Source organism: Pyrus communis, chromosome 12, assembly GCF_041283825.1.
Source record: "Pyrus communis isolate YQ-2024b chromosome 12, ASM4128382v1, whole genome shotgun sequence".
In the NCBI taxonomy this organism is placed as follows: domain Eukaryota; kingdom Viridiplantae; phylum Streptophyta; class Magnoliopsida; order Rosales; family Rosaceae; genus Pyrus; species Pyrus communis.
In genome coordinates, this window is record NC_142576.1 from 24,433,041 (window position 1) to 24,458,263 (window position 25,223).

General features: G+C 35.9%; 1 protein-coding gene and 2 long non-coding RNA genes across 5 annotated transcripts; all 3 read left to right on the plus strand.

The window, feature by feature from the left end:
- The first annotated feature begins 718 nt into the window (after positions 1-718).
- Positions 719-17,541, plus strand: LOC137744146 (receptor-like protein EIX2). Of its 2 annotated transcripts, none has more exons than XR_015954310.1 (6): positions 719-1,064; positions 12,324-12,458; positions 15,204-15,324; positions 16,537-16,657; positions 16,869-17,122; positions 17,242-17,541. XR_015954310.1 is itself a non-coding variant. In XM_088681859.1 (6 exons), exon 1 carries the CDS (start codon positions 9,452-9,454, stop codon positions 11,891-11,893), a length of 2,442 nt encoding a protein of 813 aa, XP_088537985.1. In that variant the 5' UTR covers positions 8,719-9,451; the 3' UTR covers positions 11,894-12,458; positions 15,204-15,324; positions 15,739-15,916; positions 16,537-16,657; positions 16,869-17,122; positions 17,242-17,541. The 2 variants fall into 2 exon arrangements, 1 of the variants encoding a protein (XP_088537985.1); XM_088681859.1 differs by lacking the exon at positions 719-1,064 and adding an exon at positions 15,739-15,916 and having other exon boundaries at positions 8,719-12,458.
- Positions 1,059-3,288, plus strand: LOC148692566 (uncharacterized). 2 transcript variants are annotated; one of them, XR_015954316.1, is made up of 4 exons: positions 1,059-1,202; positions 1,879-1,987; positions 2,592-2,684; positions 3,090-3,288. It is a non-coding gene; the product is annotated as an uncharacterized LOC148692566 (long non-coding RNA). The 2 variants fall into 2 exon arrangements; XR_015954315.1 differs by having other exon boundaries at positions 1,867-1,987; positions 3,090-3,274.
- Positions 17,542-23,265: 5,724 nt separating the features above from the next.
- On the plus strand, positions 23,266-24,877 carry LOC148692567 (uncharacterized). Its single transcript, XR_015954322.1, has 2 exons — positions 23,266-23,886; positions 24,463-24,877. It is a non-coding gene; the product is annotated as an uncharacterized LOC148692567 (long non-coding RNA).
- The last annotated feature ends 346 nt before the right edge of the window (positions 24,878-25,223 follow it).

Sequence of the window (25,223 nt, forward strand, 5' to 3'; positions counted from 1 at the left end):
TTCCCACAAACAATTATGTAACGGCTGTTAATACTAGAATTCTATCTAGTTTGTACTTATCAATTGCATAATACAAAATATATATGCAACGTTTATCTGTGTAATGAGATATGTGAATAGCACATTCTTTAATAAACTAACATTATGAACTAGATAAGCACATGTATGTATTCTTTCCTTTTACACTTGATGTCGTTGAAAACGGCTAATGGTGTGTAGAATTATTAGAGAGACGAGCCATACGGCCCACTTCCAACAACATCGATATTGTCCCCAACTTGGTAATTACCACCTGCACAATCCGTCAGGTGTGAGGTTTTATCACAAAAGGTCTCGGTATTAGTTGGAGTGGGGTTAAGATATTTAAACTCTTATTTTCTTATTGATACAGTTGACGTGGAACCTAATTAGTGGGTCACACGTGGGAGATCCACACAACGACAACCACGTAGAGCCGAGGGAACTCACCCTACATGCGGGGCCAAAGGACCCACCATCATCGCGTGGGGCCAAGGGGACCCACCCATCACGTGGCAGTACAGTATGGGCCGGCTCTCTGGCGCTAATACCATGTAGAATTATCAGAGAGACGAGCCATACGGCTCATTTTTAACAATACCGATATTATCCCCAACTTGGTAATTAACACATGCACAATTAGTTAGAATGAGATGAAGATATGTAAACTCTTATTTTCTCTTAATACGATCAAATGTGGAACATTTCCACGTCTCGATGCTGCAAAAGCATACAAAAATGGGAGGGAGACAAGGAGGAAGAATTGGTGGTTCGATATCGTCGAGGGTTTTCTGGGATTCCTGTTCCTTGCAGAGAGAGAGGTGGGAGAATTCGATGGCGTCTTCTGGGTTCCTGTCCCATGCCGAGAGAGAGATGGGAGATATATGGGGTCAAGGAGAGGCTGTTCTTCCATTTCTGCGATGCTGCAAAACCATACAAAATAGGAGGGAGACAAAGAGGAAGAAGAAGGAGAAGAAGTTGAACCCTTGAACTGGGAAAAGGAACGAACTTGTAGAGGCGATTGAATTGGGTTTGAAGATTTGAGGGTTTTTTTGGCGTCTGTTGTAGAGAGAGATTAGGGGATGGGTCTAGTGTTTGCAGAGAGCGATTCAAGTGAGGGGCTAGGGCTAGAGGGATGGGGGCTCCATCTCTGTTCTCGATTGCTGAAACTTTCCGCTCTTCAGGTTATCTCTCGGTTGAAAGCTTCTAATTAATTTTTTTCATTTGGGTTTTTTTTTTTCTATGGATTTATGTATATTTTTTCCCCATTGAATTCGAAATGAAATCAGAAAAACGGATTTAGTAAACAAATTGATGAAATTTTTATTTGCGTGCCCTGTTTTTGATTTGTTTGGTTTGGCTTTTAGAGAATAAAGTAGCTTGCTGCTACCCTTGATTTTCCAGTGACATATGATGATTTATATAAGCATTTTCTTTGCTCTCTTTTTTCGCATCTTTCTAATTGTTTATGTGCAAATGGGGTTGAACGTATTAATGAGTGGTTGTGTTGTTTGCAGCGAGCTCCGTTCAACGTAATTTCAGTTCTTAAAGACAATTTTTTCAAGATTTCTGGGTTTCTTTTTGCTTCTTCTCTGTTAAATTACTCATCTGGAAGTTAATTTTGTTGAAAGACCAAGTATTGTTCTTTAATTAAGATTTCTGGGTTCTTTTTGTTGCTTCTTTTCTGTTAAATTACTCATCTGGATATTAATTTAGTTCAAAAACTAAGTACTGTTCTTCAATTAATCTTACAAGAAGGCATATGAGAACGTGGCACACTAGTGTTCGATGAAATGTGTCTGAGAATCTATCAATATGATATATTATAATTCTGACTCTCCTCTTCAGCTCCGGCCGCAGGTGCATGAAGGCGACGTGGTCCTGGTCGACGGTGTCTTCCTTCACAGTTCCGGACGACGGTTCTGAACCTCTGGCGATTCCGACTGTGAGAGAGGTCAATAACAACAAGGTAACGGAATTGAATGTTTTGTGTTTGTTATAGAGGCATATTTGCAACAGTATATCAGAGAATATTTCTAGATAGTCTGTCCAAATAGCTTAGAATGTGTTTCATGATGCATATGGCCGAAGCGGTTTTGGCTACTTTTTGGATTGCTCATTAATAGAATGCATTTGTACTCATGAGGCATTGGGGTAAAGTGCCTGTGTTCTGTGTTTTTCAACCATTTATCCTCATTCATATTCAAATGTAATATAATATCGATTTTGTAAGAATTTTTTTGTCAATAATTTATGAATTTTTGTCAGTGAAACAATTTTCTAGCAGCATTTGGTCGGACGCTAATAATTTTTGTACTGCTGGATAATTATTTGTTTGTCTCTGCTAACAGAGTAAATCTGGGGTTCTGTACACAACAAAATATGGAATTTAGCCGAGAAATTTCAACAACAAAGTTTAAACTTTTTGATATGGCAAAAAACAGATTCTCTTGTTTCTCAAAACCCTCAAATTTGTCAGATGGTCAGGTTAGGTTTTATTTGATCACTTGTTTATGTTTGCAACAAGAATATAAGTCAGTATGATATATTATCATTCTGAATCTCCTCTTCAGCTCCGGCCACAGTTGTGTGAAGGTGACATGGTCCTGGTCGACGGTTCGGAAGCTCTGGCGATTCTGACTGAGAAAGAGGTCAATAACAACAAGGTAATGGAATTCAATGTTTTGTGTTTGATATAGAGGCATATTTGCGACTTTGTATCAGATAATATTTCTGGATGGTCTGTCCAGATAGCTTAGAATGTTTCTGCTCTTCTGCTTGGTGGGTTTTGTGTGTTTTTTTCATAAGATAAGTGCAATTCTGTCTATTGTTCCTGAAATGTTTGTGTCTCAATGATGATTTCCTGATTCAGAAGGCTTACCTGCATAAACAAAAGAGTTCATTTTTTTGATAAAAATGTATATATTTGGCGTTTTAAAGGCTCATGAATTTTCTAAATAATCTCACACAACCCTAAACACTAGAAAGTAGAAGCACCATACCTCTCTTTGTTTGGGTGAACGTTCACATCAACATGTTCAGGTGGTAACATAATTGACATGTATATGAAGGGTTTTGATGCTTTTGGCAATGTTGCAGCATAAACAACTTCTAGAGCTCTCTTCAGATCACTGCAATCTACCGATCTATCTGTGGTTTGAAAGAAAAACGAATAAGAACATATCAATGATGTAATTCTGACATCAGTATGTTAAAACAAAATTAGGGGACTACTTATATAAATAGCCTCCAAGGCGTGAAATTAGAGAACTGTCACCTACGATTCACTATAATTTTCTCGTGTTGATATGGCATTGCATGAATACTTCATACCATTTATAAAAAGCTTCTATTTCATCAGACTGCGAGCAACAGACACCCCCATACACCGATCGAATTGCATCAATCCTTGATGCTGTGGAAACAGAATTAACATCTGCTCCAGCAGCTCCGTGCTGATAGTTATAGCATACAAAAAGATTTTAATCGGGATTTTGAATTTCTAGCCATGAAAAAGATCGGTGAAGTAGACAGACAAGTTCCGTAGTGAATGAAACAGCAACCTACCTTTCTGCAGGAGGAGCTAACATTCATATGATGAATTGCAAACCGGCTTAGCAAATCTACAATCTTTGAATAATCATCGGCAGAATCTGATAACAATACCACCACTTAATTCACCAGTAAAGATAATTTCATCCCATTAAATGAGAGGTTTATTATTATTATTATTTATTTATAAATGAGAGGTTTTATGTTTGTTTATTACCAATGAAAAATTTAAAGTAGGTTATTATGGCTAGATCAGTGGGAGACTTCATTCTTCTACTCGTTTGTTCAAAAATGAAAGAATCACATTACGAAAATATACACAAGCGTACTAACAATGAAAGAGGTATATTTGAGATATAAAAATTATATTTACATTTCATAAGTTTTTGGTAATAAAGGCTTAAAGTTTTTAATAGCATCTATGGTAGACAAAAAGAACACTAAAAAATGTCGACAAGAGGCAAGAGTTTGGTCGAGATAACCTACAAAACACGATAAACTCGAGTTAATCTATTCATTAGCCACAAAATTTCATCTTAGAATAAACACGACAAAGTTCACAACTTTAAATTATGTGTAAAAATTCATCAAAAGTGTGTACTAATTCACCAAGAGTGTAGTTATTGCTCGCACCTACAATTCTAAGATATCTAAATGTGAATTTTCTCAATTATAGGTTAAATAAATGATTCGAAGCTCGCCTTCACGGTAAATAAATAAATAAATAAATGAGTAATTCTCCTTTTATTATTCTAAAATTTTTCAAAATTTGATCATTTTTCATACAAGTTTAATTTTTTTTGGCACTTTTGTACTTCCGTTGATTTGTTTTGTCAAATGCTTTGTTAATTAATAAAGTGGCATGGCTTTAGTTGACAATGCTGTCATGTCATCAATTAACAAAAATATTAATGATCAGGTTAACAAAAGTTAGGTTTTTACCTAAAACTTGTAACCTCGCAAAGGAATTTCATTACATCCCACACTAAATGAGATTCTGTTGATGTACGAATTAAATTATGGACATGGCTTGTGAGATTTTATCTTCAAAGGCACCAGTTCGAGTAATAGTAAAACCACCTTCTTCGTTTTGCAAGTAATAGTGGATTACTCACACTACTACAAAATTAGCTTAATGTGTTGGAGAGTGGTGGCGGTTTATACGATATAGTGTCGAATAAAGGGTAAAGAAAAGGTTTTTTTTTTTTTTTTTTTTGGGAGGGGGGGGGGTGTTGATCTGGAGCTTGCATGTGCACGGATTGGTGAGGGAAGAGAAATAAGGTTGAGAGGGAGTTTGTGTTCAGAGAAAATGAGTTGTATGTGGAGTCTGAGATTGATGAAATTACCAGTTTCCCAAGTGCTCCAAGGGCATGTCAATGGATGGGAGTAGGATTTTCTTCCCTTCTATCACTACAAAACAAAGTGTCATTAGCGAGGGTCAAATGCCGTCGAAAAAAGCATTTTTCCGTCACAAATACTTATTGCCGCAAATAGTAAGTGATGCTCGCTTGGATTGCCAATCGCCTCTCTATTGTCTCTTCCAATTCCTTTCATCAAGTATGATATATGAATTTCCACGGCTAGCCATCTCATTCATGCATTCACCATATCTGCTCCTACACGGCTTCATTAAAATTTGGAAAAGTCCATAGGAAATCTCGTGTATTTCTTATTAGTGAAAAACAAATAAGAAAGCAACGAGTGTAACAATGACTGTTTTAGACTGTTAACAACAATTTCACCTTTTAGAAAATTTGTAAATAATGACACAATAGTCATATCCAAGTAGTGACTACCAGTCTACCAGCATGTGTGGTGTAGGCGATGGACTTGCAAACTTGTTCAACCCGACAAAGCTAAATCCGTTTTCGTAATTTACCATAAGAAAAGAATAGTAAATAAGATGATAAGTTGTGAATTGTGATGGAACATAAAGACCCTTAATTCAAAGTCTCCGCTGCATATGGATTTCTACAACCTGTCACAACCAGGTACCAGTTGTGTCAACAAAGGACTTGCAAACTTGAAAAAGGGGTTGTGAACATCCGCCACTCATTTCGTTTTCCAATAAATCGGTTTTTTAACATAGGGAATTTGGAATTTAAAGGAAAACAAGAAACAAGACTAAATTCAAAACAGGAAATAAAGCACATCCTAATTGAAAGATGCAAACCTAAGTCCATAAGAGCAAGGAAAGCTAAATATATTCTCACACTTTCCGCTTTTATTATTCTCCAACAGGGTCCAAAACTAGGGTTTACATGGCATATGTTAAATCAGGAAGAAACCAAAGTGGTGTTAATTAGGATTATATTTCATAAAGATGATCATTGTAATCCTAGGAATAGTATGATTACTTGTGTAAGAAGGAATCACAATTCTTGAGTGAAACTAATTTTAGTCAGACTAGTACACGGATATACCATGATAATCACTATATATAAAAAGGAAAAGTAATTTATTTTTTTAAGTACAACGATATATTTTAGACTAAGAGGATGGTGGAGTTCGGCTAAATTAGACAATAGGCAACCTAATTTAGTATCAAATTTGTCATTCACGAGATTCGAACCTAAAACTTCTCACTTACAAGTGAAGAGAAATACAACCAGACTGTAATACTTCAGTGGCAAAAGAAAAAGTACTTAGCAGCTATATATATCTCACAATTAGCAAAACCTTTTCACATCTCTCTCCCTCTCGTGCGTACCATAGTCAATACCGACAACGCTTACACAGTATATGTTATACATACTATTTGGATATGTTCTAGTCTGTTTCAATAATTTTTCTTGATGAAGAGTCTTTCGTTTGCTTTCTATTATGTTACTAGTTGCATGGAAGAGTGCAAATTGCTCGCTATCCTTCAATGGTCATGACCATTATCATTTACCATTTATATTAATTGCGATTGAATTAGTTTAAGTTTTGAGATTTAAGTAGTAAACAAATCTGATCACATTCATCAACAATAATTCATGTGGCGGTAAATGCACATAAAAATGCACTTTGAGTGGAAAAACTAGGGTTAGAAGAAAACCATTTCACTAAATCTCATGCAATCATTAAAACCAGTGGCGAAACTAGCATGGGGTCATTGGTTACCCTTGACCCCAATAACTTTAAAAACCTCATGTAAATTTGTTTGTGTATTGTATATGATCCTTATAAACAGCTAATGCAAACTAAATTACAACCTCCTTCTTCTACTTGTTCTATCACATTTGTCTTCATTTTCTCTTTTCTTGTGCGATCTATTGTGCGCACCATGTGCTCGATGAAATACCTTAGTTAAAAAACCTTGCCAACCTTCAATATTACTCCATAGTATCATGCACCCACCCTCTAAAAGCTACAAACAATAGTAGTTGTCGACATATGTTAACATAAACTTTCAGCATATGTTGACATGAATTGGCAGGTACCTACTAGGTGCTCGATGAAATAGCTCAATAAAGCTTTTTTTAGTTGATATTATGACCCTATTCTTTAAAAATCCTAACTTCGCCACTGATTACAACACAATGCAATTGTCAAAAATTCTATACTTTATCGATGTATCGGATAACTGATTACAACATATGGATTTTCCACCAAAGACTAATCGGTGCGCAAAGACTTCCACTGATTACAACATATGGATTTTCCACCAAAGACTAATCGGTGTGCAAAGACTTCCACAGGTAGTTAGCCATCTCATTCATGCATTCATAATATCTGCTCCTACACGGCTTGCAAACTTGTAAATATCCAAGTAGTGACTACCAGTCTACCAGCATGTGTGGCGTAAAATATAAGAACATATTCATATCGGTTTTCGTAAGTAAGTTGATAAGTTGTGAATTGTGATGGAACATGAAGACCATTAATTCAAAGTTTTCGCCGCATATGGATTTCCACAACCCATCACAACCACGTACCAGTTGTGTCGACAAGGGACCTGAAGACTTGTGATGGAACATGAAGACCCTTAATTTTTTTTCATTTGGGTGATTTTTTTTCAAATTGTGAATTGTGATGGAACATGAAGACCTGAAGTCTTGCAAACTTGTAAATATCCAAGTTGTGAATTGTGATGGAACCTGAAGACTTGCAAAATTTTTTGCATTGTACGCATACATAATGAAATTTATGTTATAATTTTTTTTTGATAAGAAACAGATGTAAATTAGAATCATACTACTATAGGTATGCTATATACATTAATTTGATAGTACCATAAATTCAAAATTAATCTTTAGTGTCATTAAAAAATATACATAAATTTAGGGGACTGTTATTTACTACAGCCAATATGGTGTTGTTCAGGTGTTTTTGACTAATCTCTGCAGTTTTTCAATTCGTCTTGGGTATTTGTGATTTTGAACGACACTAGAAAAATTTATGGGTTATAGGGACCGCGGGGTTAAGAAAATGGATCCAAATTCAGAGCTGCGTGTCCAAATTCAGAGCTGCATTCTTCTTCCCTCAAAATAAGAAGATAACGTTTCCTCAACTCCATATTTTGGCACCTCAGGTATATTTGTGTTCTAAAGCCTTTTACTTCTTCCGATTTCTTTAGAGCTATTATTTTACCCATATGTGATTTGTAAAGTGGAAGATTGGATATCATATGTCTGAGTATTTAGGGTTTTGTACCATGCAAACTTGAGCTTATTGATCCAAATGGCTAGAACAGTGTACTCAACCAATTTCATATCCTCTTGGGCTAAGGAGAGTATATTACTTGCCAATGAGAAATATACTTCATATAATAGCAATGTGATGATGTGTGGCATGCTTTAATTAGGGATATTTTTGTGTATAGTAAGAAAGCTAATCGGTGTGCAAAAACTTCCACATGCAGACCCTTAATTCCAGTCTACCAGCATGTGTGGTGTAAAATATAACAACATATCCAAATCTGTTTTTCGTAAGCAAGTTGATAAGTTGTAAATTGTGATGGAACATGAAGACCCTTAATTCAACAACCCATCACAATCAAGTACTAGCTATGTCGACAAGGGACCTGCAAACTTGTAAAAGGGGCTGTGAACACCCACCACTCATTTCAGTTACCCTTTTTTCTTTTCTCCATCCGACGACTTTCGTTTTCAGCTCTCCTACCTACATCGATAATCTTTTCCTATAAATTCGATATCGTACTAATTTTAGTAGCTAAACATCTCACCAACAAAGCAAAAAAAAATTGTGTGTAATAATGGATAGCCATTGTCACCTCAGTATTGCTCACTATTTGCTTCTTTTGCTTTTGGTCTCTTCCTGCATGCAGAGTACTACTAAACTCTGTTTCTGTTTGGCTGGTGATGAAATTTCAAGCAGTGTGAAGACAAATTCATGCATTGAAGAAGAAAGACAAGCGCTTCTCGTCTTTAAACAACATCTTGTTGATCATTCTGGTAGGCTTTCGTCTTGGGTGGGTCATGATTGCTGCCAATGGGAAGGTATTTCATGCAACAACAGCACCGGTCATGTCATGAAGATGGACCTCCGGAATCCATCTGACGATATATATGGTGAAGTGTGGGGAAATGCTTCTTTGGGAGGTAAGATAAATGCTTCTCTGTTGAGCTTGAAACATTTAAATTACCTGGACTTGAGCCAGAATGTGTTTGATAACAATCAAATTCCTAAGTTCATTGGGGAGCTTAAAAGTTTGCAATATCTCAATCTCTCCTATGCGTTATTTGGAGGAGAGATTCCCTCTTCTCTTGGTAACCTGTCAAGCCTAAATTTTCTTGATCTCAGGTCGAGCGGGAATGTGTTTGGCTTATCTTCCAAAAATTTGAATTGGCTTTCTCACCTCACTTCCCTGAAATACATTAATCTAAAAGGCGTTGATCTTAGCAGCACAGGAGTCAGTTAGGCATATGATATTAACATGCTTCCTTCATTGTTAGAGTTACATTTATCTTCGTGCAAAATTGAAAGCATTCCATTCTCACTGCAGAGAATTAACTTCCTTCCACTTTCACTACAGAGGATTAACTTCACATCACTGTTGGTCCTTGATATGTCGTCTAATGGCATTAAAAGTTCTTCATTTCCCGGCTGGTTTTTTAATCTTACCAACCTCGTAACACTTGATCTATCCGGGAATGATTTCAGGGATTCTTTTCCAAGTGAATTTTCAAACTTCAAATCTCTGCAAAACCTTCATTTATCTGATATAGGCTTAAAAGGTCAAATTCCAAAAGTCAGTGGAAATTTATGCAAGCTAAAAGTCTTAAGTCTTTCAGATAACAAATTTGATGGGGGGATTGAAGAGTTCTGGAGGAGTCTCTCAAATTGTCCAAGTAATACATTAGAGTCACTAGATTTGTCTGATTGCCAGCTTGAAAGCCAATTGCCGGTCTTTTTAGGAATGTTTAAAAGTTTGCAGAATCTCAACCTTAGAGAAAACAATTTGTGGGGCTCAATTCCAGCTTCCATCGGAAACTTGTTGTCCTTGAGAACGCTAGACCTCTTTTATAATAATTTGTCAGGTTCAATTCCAGATTCCATCAGAAACTTGTCGTCCTTAAGAACACTAGACCTCAGTTATAATAAGATGAACGGCTCAATTCCAGAAAGTATTGGACAGCTCTGTGAGCTAGTTTCCCTACATCTAGTTGGTAATTCATGGGAAGGCATTCTAACGGAAGCCCATTTCATAAATCTTATCAGATTAGAAGATTTTGTAGTAGGAAATAGAAACCGACCCATGTCCCTCATTCTCGACGGGGCTTATGATAGGGTTCCTCCTTTCAAGCTCCACAGAATATGGATCATGAATTGTCAGATAAAACTTGGCTTTTGGGTATGGCTTCAAACTCAAACTGAACTGTCTGATGTTGTCCTTATGGGTAATGGAATCTTGGATTCCATACCTGAGGAATGGTTGTTGAAGATATCTTCCCAACTCACCCGCTTATACTTGCCTTACAATCACTTTCATGGAAACTTTCCATCCCATTTGAAATTTCCAAATTTAACATCTATTGATTTGAGTCATAATCAGTTGGAGGGTCCACTACCACTTTGGTGTTTCCCTAATGTCGATTACCTTTATCTAGAAGGCAATTTATTTTCTGGGCCAATCTCCTCAAATATTGACCAAATGATGCCCAAATTGCAAGAATTGTTACTTGATGAGAATCATTTGAATGGCACTATTCCTCCATCTATTTGTAACATGCAGGAGTTAAAAGTCCTGTCTGTAAGGAGCAATCAGTTTTCTGGAGAACTCCCTCATGCATGGAATATGGAGAGCATTATGATGTTTTTAGATGTTGGTCAAAACAATTTGTCTGGTACTATTCCCACTTCATTGGGGGTACTACGTTCCTTGGAAATTTTAAAGCTCAACGATAACAATTTTGGCGGTGAAATTCCTGATGCCTTGCAAAATTGTTCAAGTTTGAGGAGTATTGATCTTGGAGACAACAAGTTATCTGGGAAAATACCTCTATGGATAGGAGGGTCAAACGTATCTAAGTTGTCTAGGCTACGATTACGGTCCAACTATTTTAGTGGATGTATTTCCCAACAACTGTGCAATCTTCAAGGCCTTCACATCCTCGACCTTAGTCACAACAACCTTTCAGGTACTATTCCCATGTGTTTGGATAACTTAACTTCACTAGTCAATGATGATTCTTCTTCTTCTGAATACGAGTATGATGTGTTGGAGCAAGCCACACTGACACTAAAAGGAGAAGAACTTGTGTACAACAGAACTCTATATCTTGTAAAGACCATTGATCTTTCATCAAATAATTTACAAGGTGAAATCCCTGAAGAAATAAGCAGCCTCATTATGTTGGGCACCTTGAATTTGTCCATGAATCAATTAATTGGAAAGATCCCTTCCAAGGTCGGAAACTTGCGTTGGCTCGAAACTCTTGATCTCTCACACAACCACCTTTCGGGACAAATTCCTCAAAGCTTGTCATCTTTAACCTCTTTGTCCCACCTGGACTTGTCTTACAACAACTTGTCTGGAAGAATTCCTACTGGAAACCAGCTTCAAACGCTAAATTTTTCGTCCATTTATGTGGGCAATCAATGGCTATGTGGTGTTCCTCTCTCAACTAAGTGCCCTGAAGATGACACTTTTACTGCTAAGGATGCAAAGGACGAGAATGAAGATGGAAAGGATAAGTTGTGGCTCTATGTCAGCGTGGTACTTGGCTTTATCGTAGGCTTTTGGGGCGTTTGCGGCACGTTGATCTTAAAGACATCGTGGAGATATGCCTATTTTCAATTATTCGATGACATCAAAGATAAAGTAGCACTAGCAATTGCATTGAAAGTGGCTCGTTTCAAAAGGTTTTTATTTTGAAGTTTGATTGTGCTAATATATAATGTGATGTTTTTCTCTTTTTACTTTATGTTTTGGTACTTGCAACTTATGTATTAAATAAAAAAATCTTTCAGTAAGTGATCCCACAAACAATTATGTACCGGCTATCCATATAATACGAGAATTCTATCTAGTTTGCACTTATCAATCGCATAATACAATCTACCTTTGTAATGTTGCAATTTAACAAAATAACATTACGAAGTAGATAAGCACACGTGTGTATTCTTCTCTTTTACACTTGATGCTGGCCAAAACCATACAAAAATGGGAGGGAGACAAGGAGGAAGAATTGGTGGTTCGAGATCGTCGAGGGTTTTCTGGGATTCCTGTTCCTTGCAGAGAGAGAGGTGGGAGAATTCGATGGCGTCTTCTGGGTTCCTGTCCCTTGCCGAGAGAGATGGGAGAGGTATTTGGCGTCTGTTGCAGAGAGAGATTAGGGGTTTTGCACAGAGGGTGGGTGGGCGATTCAATTGAGGGGCTAGGGCTAGAGGGATGGGGGCTCCATCTCTATTCTCGCTTGCTGAAACTTTCCGCTCTTCAGGTAATCTCTCAGTTGAAAGCTTCTAATTATTATTTTTCATTTGGTTTGTTTTTTTTCTTTGGATTTATGTATTTTTTTCCCCCAGTGAATTCGATATGAAATCAGAAGAACGGACTTAGTAAACAAATTGATGAAATTTTTATTTGCGTGCCCTGTTTTTGATTTGTTTGGTTTGGCTTTTAGAGAAATTTGCTGCTACCCTTGATTTTCCAGTGACATTTGTGCAGCCTGCATTTAATCATATGATGATTTATATAAGCTTTTTCTTTGCTCTCTTTTTTCAAATCTTTCAAATTGTTTATGTGCAAATGGGGTTGAACGTGTTAATGAGTGGTTGTGTTGTTTGCAGCGAGCTCCGTTCAAGTTAATTTCATTTCTTATAGGCAATTTTGTCAAGATTTCTGGGTTTCTTTTTGCTTCTTCTCTGCTAAATTACTCATCTGGAAGTTAATTTTGTTCAAAGACCAAGTATTGTTCTTCAATTAAGATTTCTGGGTTTTTTTTTTTTTTTGGTGCTTCTTTTCTGTTAAATTACTCATCTGGATGTTAATTTAGTTTAAAAACTAAGTATTGTTCTTCAATTAATCTTACCAGAAAGCATATGAGAACGTGGCACACTAGTGTTCGATGAAATGTGTCTGAGATTCTGTCAATATGATATATTATAATTCTGACTCTCCTGTTCAGCTCCGGCCCCAGGTGCATGAAGGCGACGTGGACCTGGTCGACGTTGTCTTCATTCACAGTTCTGGACGACAGTTCTGAACCTCCGGCGATTCCGACTGAGAAAGAGGTCAATAACAGCAAGGTAATGGAATTCAATGTTTTGTGTTTATTATAGAGGTATTTTTGCAACAGTATATCAGAGAATATTTCTAGATAGTCTGTCCAGATAGCTTAGAATGTGTTTCATGATGCATATGGCTGAAGCGGTTTTGGCTACTTTTTGGATTGCTCATTAATTTTTTTGTTGACCTTGGCTGGTACAAATACATATAAGAAAAGTACTATCCTTTTATCAACTTTTAGTCAGGTTCAAATTTAGAATGGATTTGTATTCATGAGGCATTGGGGTAAAGTGCCTGTGTTCTGTGTTTTGTTGTTATTTTTTCATCCTTTTAAATTGTATTATGGATAAGTGAACACATTTAGCTGAGAAATTTCAACAACAAAGTTTAAACTTTTTGATATGGCATAACCCTCAAACTTGTCATATGGTCAGGTTTTTTGGTCACTTGTTTATGTTTGTGGATGCCTTGTTGAAATTATCTGTGTCCCATGTGCTTCATCTTCTGCTGGTGAAACCAGAAATATAACCGTTGGATCATTTGCTAGCAATTAGTAGAGGGGGATGGGGGCTTCATCTCTATTCTCGCTTGCTGAAACTTTCCGCTTTTCAGGTAATCTCTCAGTTGAAAGCTTCTAATTAATTTTTTTTCATTTAGGTATTTTTTTTTTTATGGATTTATGTATTTTTTGTTCCAGTGAATTCGAAATGAAATCAGAAAAACGGATTTAGTAACAAATATATGAAATTTTTATTTGTGTGTCCTGTTTTTGATTTGTTTGGTTTGGAATTATATAATTTTTTGCTTTTTTTTGGCCTGGGCTTTTAGAGAATAAAATTGCTTGCTGCTACCCTTGCTTTTCCAGTGACATTTGTGTAGCCTGCATTTAGTCATATAATGGATGGTGGTGTAAATTGAGTTCTTATAGACAATTTTTTTTTAAAAATATATCTGGGTTTCTTTTTGCTTCTTCTCTGTTAAATTACTCATCTGGAAGTTAATTTTGTTCAAAGACTAAGTATTGTTCTTCAATTAAAGATTTCTGGGTTTTTTTTGTTGCTTCTTTTCTGTTAAATTACTCATCTGGAAGTTAATTTTGTTCAAAGACTAAGTATTGTTCTTCAATTAATCTTACAAGAAAGCATATGGGAACGTGGCACACTAGGTGTCCGATGAAATGTGTCTGAGAATCCGTCAATATGATATATTATAATTGAGGGATGGGGGCTCCATCTCTATTCTCGCTTGCTGAAACTTTCCGCTCTTCAGGTAATCTCTCAGTTGAAAGCTTCTAATTATTTTTTTTCATTTGGTTTGTTTTTTTTCTTTGGATTTATGTTTTTTTTTTCCCCAGTGAATTCGATATGAAATCAGAAAAACGGACTTAGTAAACAAATTGATGAAATTTATATTTGCGTGCCCTGTTTTTGATTTGTTTGGTTTGGCTTTTAGAGAAATTTGCTGCTACCCTTGATTTTCCAGTGACATTTGTGCAGCCTGCATTTAATCATATGATGATTTATATAAGCTTTTTCTTTGCTCTCTTTTTTCAAATCTTTCAAATTGTTTATGTGCAAATGGGGTTGAACGTGTTAATGAGTGGTTGTGTTGTTTGCAGCGAGCTCCGTTCGAGGTAATTTCATTTCTTATAGGCAATTTTGTCAAGATTTCTGGGTTTCTTTTTGCTTCTTCTCTGCTAAATTACTCATCTGGAAGTTAATTATGTTCAAAGACCAACTATTGTTCTTCAATTAAGATTTCTGGGTTTTTTTTTTTTTTTTGGTGCTTCTTTTCTGTTAAATTACTCATCTGGATGTTAATTTAGTTCAAAAACTAAGTATTGTTCTTCAATTAATCTTACCAGAAAGCATATGAGAACGTGGCACACTAGTGTTCGATGAAATGTGTCTGAGATTCTGTCAATATGATATATTATAATTCTGACTCTCCTGTTCAGCTCCGGCCCCAGGTGCGTGAAGGCGACGTGGACCTGGTCGACGTTGTCTTCATTCACAGTTCCAGACGACAGATCTGAACCTCTGGCGATTCCGACTGAGAAAGAGGTCAATAACAGCAAGGTAATGGAATTCAATGTTTTGTGTTTATTATAGAGGTATTTTTGCAACAGTATGTCAGAGAATATTTCTAGATAGTCTGTCCAGATAGCTTAGAATGTGTTTCATGATGCATATGGCTGAAGCGGTTTTGGCTACTTTTTGGATTGCTCATTAATTTTTTTGTTGACCTTGGCTGGTACAAATACATATAAGAAAAGTACTATCCTTTTATCAACTTTTAGTCAGGTTCAAATTTAGAATGGATTTGTATTCATGAGGCATTGGGGTAAAGTGCCTGTGTTCTGTGTTTTGTTGTTATTTTTTCATCCTTTTAAATTGTATTATGGATAAGTGAACACATTTAGCTGAGAAATTTCAACAACAAAGTTTAAACTTTTTGATATGGCATAACCCTCAAACTTGTCATATGGTCAGGTTTTTTGGTCACTTGTTTATGTTTGTGGATGCCTTGTTGAAATTATCTGTGTCCCATGTGCTTCATCTTCTGCTGGTGAAACCAGAAATATAACCGTTGGATCATTTGCTAGCAATTAGTAGAGGGGGATGGGGGCTTCATCTCTATTCTCGCTTGCTGAAACTTTCCGCTTTTCAGGTAATCTCTCAGTTGAAAGCTTCTAATTAATTTTTTTTCATTTAGGTATTTTTTTTTTTATGGATTTATGTATTTTTTGTTCCAGTGAATTCGAAATGAAATCAGAAAAACGGATTTAGTAACAAATATATGAAATTTTTATTTGTGTGTCCTGTTTTTGATTTGTTTGGTTTGGAATTATATAATTTTTTGCTTTTTTTTGGCCTGGGCTTTTAGAGAATAAAGTTGCTTGCTGCTACCCTTGATTTTCCAGTGACATTTGTGTAGCCTGCATTTAGTCATATAATGGATGGTGGTGAAAATTGAGTTCTTATAGACAATTTTTTTTTTAAAATATATCTGGGTTTCTTTTTGCTTCTTCTCTGTTAAATTACTCATCTGGAAGTTAATTTTGTTCAAAGACTAAGTATTGTTCTTCAATTAAAGATTTCTGGGTTTTTTTTGTTGCTTCTTTTCTGTTAAATTACTCATCTGGAAGTTAATTTTGTTCAAAGACTAAGTATTGTTCTTCAATTAATCTTACAAGAAAGCATATGGGAACGTGGCACACTAGGTGTCCGATGAAATGTGTCTGAGAATCCGTCAATATGATATATTATAATTTTGACCCTCCGCTTCAGCTCCGGCCTCAGGTGAATGAAGGCGAAGTGGTCCTGGTCGACTGTCTCTTCCTCCACAGTTCTGGACGATGGTTCCGAAGCTCTGGCGATTCCGACTGAGAAAGAGGTCAATAACAACAAGGTAATGGAATTCAATGTTTTGTGTATTTAGACGTAGGCATTATACATTTTAATTGATGCACATACTTCTAGAGGCATACTTCAAGGCACAGAAATTACGTAGTTTGTAGTCCTGTTAATTTTGAATACTATTATGTATTTCAACATAATAGTGTTCCATTGCACAAAAAGAAAACAGAAAGGAATTGTATGAGTTTCTGATTTTCTTGCAGTTGAAGAGGATCCTGCTGATGGTGAACCTAAATTTAACCCTTTTACTGGATCTGGAAGATGCTTGGATGGGAAGCCTTTGAAATATAAGCCAGCACCAGCTTCTTCCTCAGGATCCAAAGACAAGAAACCTGCAGTCACCAATGGAAATGCACAACCTTCTACAGGATCTAGTTCACAAGCTACCAGTTGTCAGGCTCGGGGAAAACTTGTTTTCGGATCAAATGCCAGTTGCTCTCCAAAGGAGACAAAAAAGGTACTCTTGCTTCTCTTGTTTCATGACTTCCTTCAACTGACTTTGGAATTATTTTACAAGCGTTGCCAGTTTGATGTGATGCTGATCGTAAATCACTCTTTATCTATTCAATTCTGCAGGAAGCTGCAAAAGAGACTAAGAAAGAGAAGCAGCCGGAAGTGAAAGATGACCCGAAATTCCAGCCTTTTATCAACTTTTAGTCAGGTTCAAATTTAGAATGCATTTGTACTCATGAGGCATTGGGGTAAAATAGCTAGGGGATAACGTTTTAGTCAGGTACAAATAGCAACTGTTTTTTTCTTTTTGGTTATTTTTTCATCTAGGGGATAACTTTTTGTTGTTTATTGAAAGGAATATTAGAACACATCCACACCCTATTTTGTCAAATTGTTCTAAAGTGTCTGATGCTGATTTTAGAATTCTCCTGACTTTCTAACTCAAATCTGTGCCAAGAGAACCCATGTATGAAGTATTAGTGAATTATTTGTAATTTACGAAACGACACGAAAATTTTTGCGTTGTAAGCATACATATTGAAATTTATGTTATAAATTTTTTTGATAAGAAGCAGATGTAAATTAGAATCATACTAATATAGGTATGCTATATACATAAATTTGATAGTACCATAAGTTCAGAATTAATCTTTAGTGTCATTAAAAAATATACGCAAATTTATATACATAAATTTGATAACACCATGAATTTGGGTACTGTTATATTTAGTACAGCCAATATGGCGCCGCTCAGGTGTTTTTGACGTTGAGAAAGTCAAGGATCATCATCAAGATACTTGCCATATATTGTAATTAATTATATTCCTATTTTGTATTATGAACTGTCTATTAGTATCTAGTTTGTAGGAACTGATTGAAAATATATGACTACATATAGTAGTATTGTAAAGACAATTTCAATTAATGAGAATCGGTGAATTACCACCTTCCAAAATTTACATGGTACCAGAGCCCTTCCTGGGTTCTTAGTTCTTTTTTTTCTTGGATTATGGTGGAGGATTCAACGTCAGCAATGGCTAAACTTGAACCATCTAGTGATCCTGCTAGTCCTTTCTTCGTTCATCATTCTGATCACCCGGGAATGATGCTCGTTTCAACCAAACTTACTGGTGAAAATTATGGTACTTGGTGTCGTTCCATGTCAATTGCACTCAGTGCAAAGAACAAATTAGGGTTTGCTGATGGAAGTGTTGAATAGCCATCTGCGAAGACAAAGCCCACAGAATCTGCTCTTTGGCAACGATGCAACGACATGATCCTTATGTGGATTATCAATACACTTTCCAGTGACCTGGCCACTAATGTCTACTCTACAACGATTGTAGAGTAGATATGTTTGTGTTGAGTAAAACTATGATCAATTTGATCAATTTACATGAAATGAAGATAAATTGGGTTTTTTTTCAACTTATTATTTTTTTTTTTTGAATTTTTGGTTTATGTATTTACAAAGGCCATGAACTCTGATGGAAGTAATTTTTTTTTTTTTTTTATATAACTAATTTCCAGAATTTTTGTAAATCTGGGGTTCTGTACACAACAAAATATGGAACCCTCAAATTTGTCATATGGTCTGGTTTTATTTGGTCACTTGTTTATGTTTGCGACAAGAATACAAGTCCAAGGATGCCTTGTTGAAAATATCTATGTCCCATGTGCTTCATCTACTGCTGGTTAAACCAGAAATATAGCCGTTGAATCGGTTGCGAGCAATTAGTGGATATTAATTTCGTTTTTGTCGGAAATTATGGAACTTCCAGGAGCTTGAAGGGCTCTCAGATCCGATGAGGCAGGATGTTTCACAAGTTTGTAAGAAGATCGATGCCATTAACAAAGAGCTAAAGCCATAAGGACATACCTGCCAGAAGAAGGTAACACAACTGGGGTTTTACCACATTCTGATATTAATGTTTACTGCTATGCATGTGCAATTATGGATCAATTCGTGCGTGTTCGTGATGAATTTTGGGTTTGTAACTTGTCACAGGAAAAGGAGTACAGAGATGCACTTGAGTTTTTCAATGAAAAGAACAGAGAAAAAGTGCAGCTTATCACAAAGCTAATGGAGGTTAGTTTGTCACAGGAAAGGGAGTAGTTGTCCGCTAATTCACCAAGAGTGTAGTTGTTGCTCGCATCTACAATTCTAAGATATCTAAATGTGAATTTTCTCATTTATAGGTTAAATAAATGATTCGAAGCTCGCCTTCACGGTAAATAAATAAATGAGTAATTATCTATTTATTATTTTAAAATTTTTAAAAATTTGATCATTTTTCATTCAAGTTTAAAGTTTTTTGGCACTTTTGTACTTCCATTGATTTGTTTCGTCAAATGCTTTGTTAATTAATAAAGTGGCATGACTTTAGCCGACGACGCTGTCACGTCATCAATTAACAAAAATATTAGTGATTAGGTTAACAAAAGTTAGGTTTTTACCTAAAACTTGTAACCTCGCAAAGAAATTTCATTACATCTTACACTAAATGAGATTCTGTTAATGTACGTGTTAAATTATGGACATGGCTTGTGAGATTTTATCTTCAAAGGCATCAGTTCAAGTAATAGTAAAACCACCTTCTTCTTTTTGCAAGTAATAGTGGATTACTCACACTACTACAAAATTTTCTTAATGTGTTAGAGAGTGGTGACGGTTTATACGATATACTGTCGAATAAAAGGTAAAGAAAAGTTTTTTTTTTTTTTTTTTTTTTTTTTTTTTTTTTTTGGGGGTGGGGTGTTTGATAAATAAGGTTGAGATTGATGTGGAGCCTGAGATTGATGAAATTACCAGTTTTCCAAGTGCTCCAAGGGCATGTCAATGGGTGGGAGTAGGATTCTCCCCCTTCTATCGTTACAAAACAAAGTGTCATTAACGAGGGTCAAATGTCGTCGAAAAAGGCATATTTCCGTCACAAATACTTATTTCTGCAAATACTAAGTCATCCTCACTTGGATTGCCAATCGCCTCTCTCTTGTCTATTCCAATCCCTTTCATCGAGTATGCTGTATGAATTTCCACGGCTAGCTATAAGGATTTTCCACCAAAGACTAATTGGTGTGCCAAGACTTCCACGGCTAGCCATCTCATTCATGCATTCACTATATCTGCACCTACACGGCTTCATTAAAATTTGGAAAAGTCCATAGGAAATCTCGTGTATTCCTTATTAGTGGAACAAAAAAAAAAAAACAAACAGCAACGAGTGTAACAATGAATATTTTAGACTGTTAACAACAATTTTGCTATTTAGAAAATTTGTAGATAACGACACAACAGTCATATCCAAATAGTGACTACCAGTATACCAGTGTGGTGTAGGCGATGGACTTGCAAACTGTTCAACCCGACATAGCTAAATCCATTTTCGTAATTTACCATAAGAAAAGAACAGTAAATAAGATGATAAGTTGTGAATTGTGATGGAACATGAAGACCCTTAATTCAAAGTCTCCGCTGCATTTGGATTTCTACAACCTGTCACAACCAGGTACCAGCTATGTCGACAAAGGACTTGCAAACTTGTAAAGGGGGTTGTGAACATCCGCCACTCATTTTGTTTCCAATAAATCGGTTTTTCAACATAGGGAATTTAGGCCACTTAGTACTACGGTCTAGTGGTATTTCTCTTCACTTGTAAGTGAGAGGTCTTAGGTTCAATTCTCGCCCAATGTGAGTTTGAACCACATTATTACTAGCCCATTGTGAGGCTAAACCCACCCCCCCTCCCCTTAGGGTAGATAATATCACTTGTTAAAAAAAAAAAAAAAAAAAAAACATAGGGAATTTGGAATTTAAAGGAAAACGAGAAACAAGACTAAATTCAAAACAGGAAATAAAGCAAATCCTAATTGAAAGATGCAAACCTAAATCCATAAGAGCAAGGAAACCTAAATATATTCTCACACTTTCCGCTAAATCAGACAATGAGCAACCTAATTTAGTATCAAATTTGTCATTCACGAGATTCGAACCTAAAACTTCTCACTTACAAGTGAAGAGGAATACAACCAGATCGTAGTACTTCAGTGGTAAAAGAAAAAGTACTTAACAGCTATATATATCTCACAATTAGCAAAACCTTTTCACATCTCTCTCCCTCTCGTGCGTACCATAGTCAATACCGACAACGCTTACACAGTATATGTTATACATACTATTTGGATATGTTCTAGTTTGTTTCAGTAATTTTTCCTTGATGAAGAGTCTTTTGTTTGCTTTCTATTATGTTACTAGTTGCATGGAAGAGTGCATTTTGCTCGCTATCCTTCAATGGTCATGACCATTATCATTTACCACTTATATTAATTGCGATTGAATTAGTTTAAGTTTTGAGATTTAAGTAGTAAATAAATCTGATCACATTCATCAACAATAATTCATGTGGCGGTAAATGCACATAAAAATACACTTTGAGTAGAAAAACTAGGGTTAGAAGAAAACCATTTCATTGAATCTCGTGCAATCATTAAAACCAGTGGCGAAGCTAGCATGGGGTCATTGGTTACCATTGACCCTAATAACTTAAAAAACTTCATGTAAATTTCTTTGTGTATTGTATATGACCCTTATAAACAGTTAAGGCAAACAAAATTACAACCTTCTTCTTCTACTTGTTCTATCACATTTGTCTTTATTTTCTCTTTTCTTGTGCGATCTATTGTGCGCACCATACGCTTGGTGAAATACCTTAGCTAAAAAGCCTTGGCACCTTCAATATTGCTCCATAGTATCATGCACCCACCCTCTACAAGCTACAAACAATAGTAGTTGTCCACATATGTTGACATAAACTTTCGGCATATGTTGACAGGAATTGGCAAGTGCCTACAAGGTACTCGATGAAATAGCTCAACGAAACTTTTTTAGTTTATATTATGACCCTATTATTTAAAATTCCTAGCTTCGCCATTGATTAAAACACAATGCAATTATCGAAAATTCTATACTTTATCGATGTATCGGATAACTAAATTAAACATTTTTAGCCATTCAAATATTAGTGCATCCTGTACATAGATGTAGTATAAAACCCCAAAAGGAAGCTTCTTGCAAATAACCCAACGGTTAGGTTTAGTCAAAGCAATGACCTCTTCCCCGAAATACAAGTGTAGGTTGAAGCATCTGAGGAGGGGAATTGACATCACTTTTTCAACTTTTGTCACCACTTTAATCATAATTCAAGCAGATTGAGCACGCTAAGTTAGCCGTTGCTCTACAAAAAAATACAGCTTCACCTAACACCGAAAAAGAAACCAAATCAAATAAGGAGTGCTATTATGTCCACTTTATTGTCTAATTTTTTCACCCACTTTTTAACGAAAATTTTAGTAACAAGTTTATTCTATTGCAAAATTACATAGAAGGACATAAGTATTTTTGTTTGGGAATTGAAGTGATGTAAGTGACACCGCCTCTCTGTATCTCTCCGGCGCACCACCATCCTCACAACCCAACTCAAAACCAAGTGAAGGACCCAAGGTTTAAGTGCTGGTTCCCTTTGATTGAGCAAATTTATTATGCCATTCTTAGGATTTAAGGAACGATTCTTGGTATATACACAAATAGTGAGAAAATAGAACAAATCATGTCCCTTCCTCCAGTCGGGCTAAACGGTAAGAACCCTAAAAAGTGCAAACAGAGTTATAGATTAGGCTTCAGTCTCTGTCTATACTTCCTGCAATTTCGTAAATGCACGTGAATCAGTGAACAAATTAATAGATGAATTAGTTTAGAATATTGCAAGTATTTAAAATAAAAAAAGAATACCGCAAATATTAAATCATCCTCACCTGCATTGCCAATTGCCACTCTCTTGTCTCTTCCAATCCCTTTCATCAATTATGATTTATGGATTTCCACGGCTAGACATAAGGATTTTCCACCAAAGACTAATCGGTGTGCAAAGACTTCCACAGGTAGCTAGCCATCTCATTCATGCATTCATAATATCTGCTCCTACAAGGCTTGCAAACTTGTAAATATCCAAGTAGTGACTACCAATCTACCAGCATGTGTGGTGTGAAATATAAGAACATATCCAAATCGGTTTTTGTAAGTAAGTTGATAAGTTGTGAATTGTGATGGAACAAGATGATCCTTAATTCAAAGTCTTTGCTACGTATGGATTTCCACAACCCATCACAACCAAGTACCAGTTGTGTTGACAAGGGACCTGCAAACTTGTAAATGGGGTTGTGAACAACCGCCACTCATTTCAGTTGCCCTTTTTTCTTTTCTCCATCAGACGACTTTCGTTGTCAGCTCTCCGGCCTACATCGGTAAACATCTCACCAACAAAGCAAAGAAAATAAGAAGAAAATGGATCCAAATTTATGACTTTTACTTCTTCCGATTTCTTTAGAGCTATTATTTTACCCATATGTGATTTGTAAAGTGGAAGATTGGATATCATATGTCTGAGTATTTAGGGTTTTGTACCATGCAAACTTGAGCTTATTGATCCAAATGGTTAGAACAGTGTACTCAAACAATTTCATATCCTCTTGGGCTAAGGAGAGTATATTACTTGCCAATGAGAAATATACTTCATATAATAGCTATGTGATGATGTGTGGCATGCTTTAATTAGGGATATTTTTGTGTAGTAAGAAAGCCATAGAGAGAGAGAGTCACATTTTTGTTTTTTTTGGATTTGGTTAGTGTAGTGAATACGCAATGAAAGCCGAGGACAAACAAATGACACATGTAGTTGGGAATTTGTGAGTTACATGCAAAGCACATGGAAAGTAAGCTTTTGTAATGTGTCTAATGGCATAGTCAAAGAGTTGTCCACCTAATGTCTACTCTACAACGATCGTAGAGTAGATCTGTTTGTGTTGAGCATAACTATGATCAATTTAGCATGAAATGAAGATAAATTGGGTTTTTTTTTCAACCTTTTTTTTTTTTTTTTTTTGGATTTTTGTTTTTGAATTTTTGGGTTATGTATTTTACAAAGGCCATGAACTCTGATGGAAGTAATTCCTTTTTTTAAAACTAATTTCCAGAATTTTTGTAAATCTGGGGTTCTGTGCACAACAAAATATGGAATTTCAACAACAAAGTTTAAACTTTTTGATATGGCCAAAAACAGATTCTTCTTCTTTCTCAAAACCCTCAAATTTGTCATATGGTCAGGTTTTATTTGGTCACTTGTTTATGTTTGCGACAAGAATATAAGTCCAAGGATGCCTTGTTGAAAGTATCTGTGTCCCATTTGCTTCATCTTCTGCTGGTTAAACCAGAAATATAGCCGTTGAATCGGTTGCGAGCAATTAGTAGATGATTAATTTTCTTTTTGTCGTAAATTATGTAACTTCCAGGAGCTTGAAGGGCTCTCAGATCAGATGAGGAAGGATGTTTCACAAGTTCGTAAGAAGATCGATACGATTAACAAAGAGTTAAAGCCACTAGGACATACCTGCCAGAAGAAGGTAACACAACTACGGTTTTACCTATATGCAATTATGGCTCAATTCGTGCGTGTTTGTGATGAATTTTCGATGTTTACATATATGGGTGGTGGTGATTGGCATTTGGTGTAATTTCTAAGTTGGTTTGTTTCATTAATTAGTGTTTGGTAAAAACATTTGGCTGATTTAGGCAGGAAAAGACCCTTTAAGTTTAAACAGGTTTGTAACTAAAAGCATGTGGCCTTGCATTTTCCTTCTGATTTTTCCATGTATCCAATGATATTTATGTAATAATGTAAAGTTTTATGAGGGATTTTGGGACAAATGGAGTGTATTTTGTTCATTTTTTCTTCAGTACTGCGCACTATATACGGAATGATTACATTTTCTACCCTTTCGTGGATTCTTCACCTAACACCAAAAAGTAATGAGTGCTATTATGTCCACAATGTCGTCTAATTTTTCACCCATTTTTTAATGAAAGTTTTAGTGACAAGTTTATTCTATTGCAAGACTACATGGAAGGACATAAGCAAAATATAAAGAAAGTGTTTTTGTTTGGGAACTGAAGTGGATTTAAGGAACAATTCTTGGTATAGATGCAAATAGTGGGAAAAAGGGAACGAATCACATCCCTTCCTCTAGTCGGGCCAAACCATAAGAACCCCCTA

Bases quoted from the DNA above. Each gene is read 5' to 3' on its own strand.
- LOC137744146 (XM_088681859.1), top strand. From the start codon at position 9,452: ATGCTTCCTTCATTGTTAGAGTTACATTTATCTTCGTGCAAAATTGAA.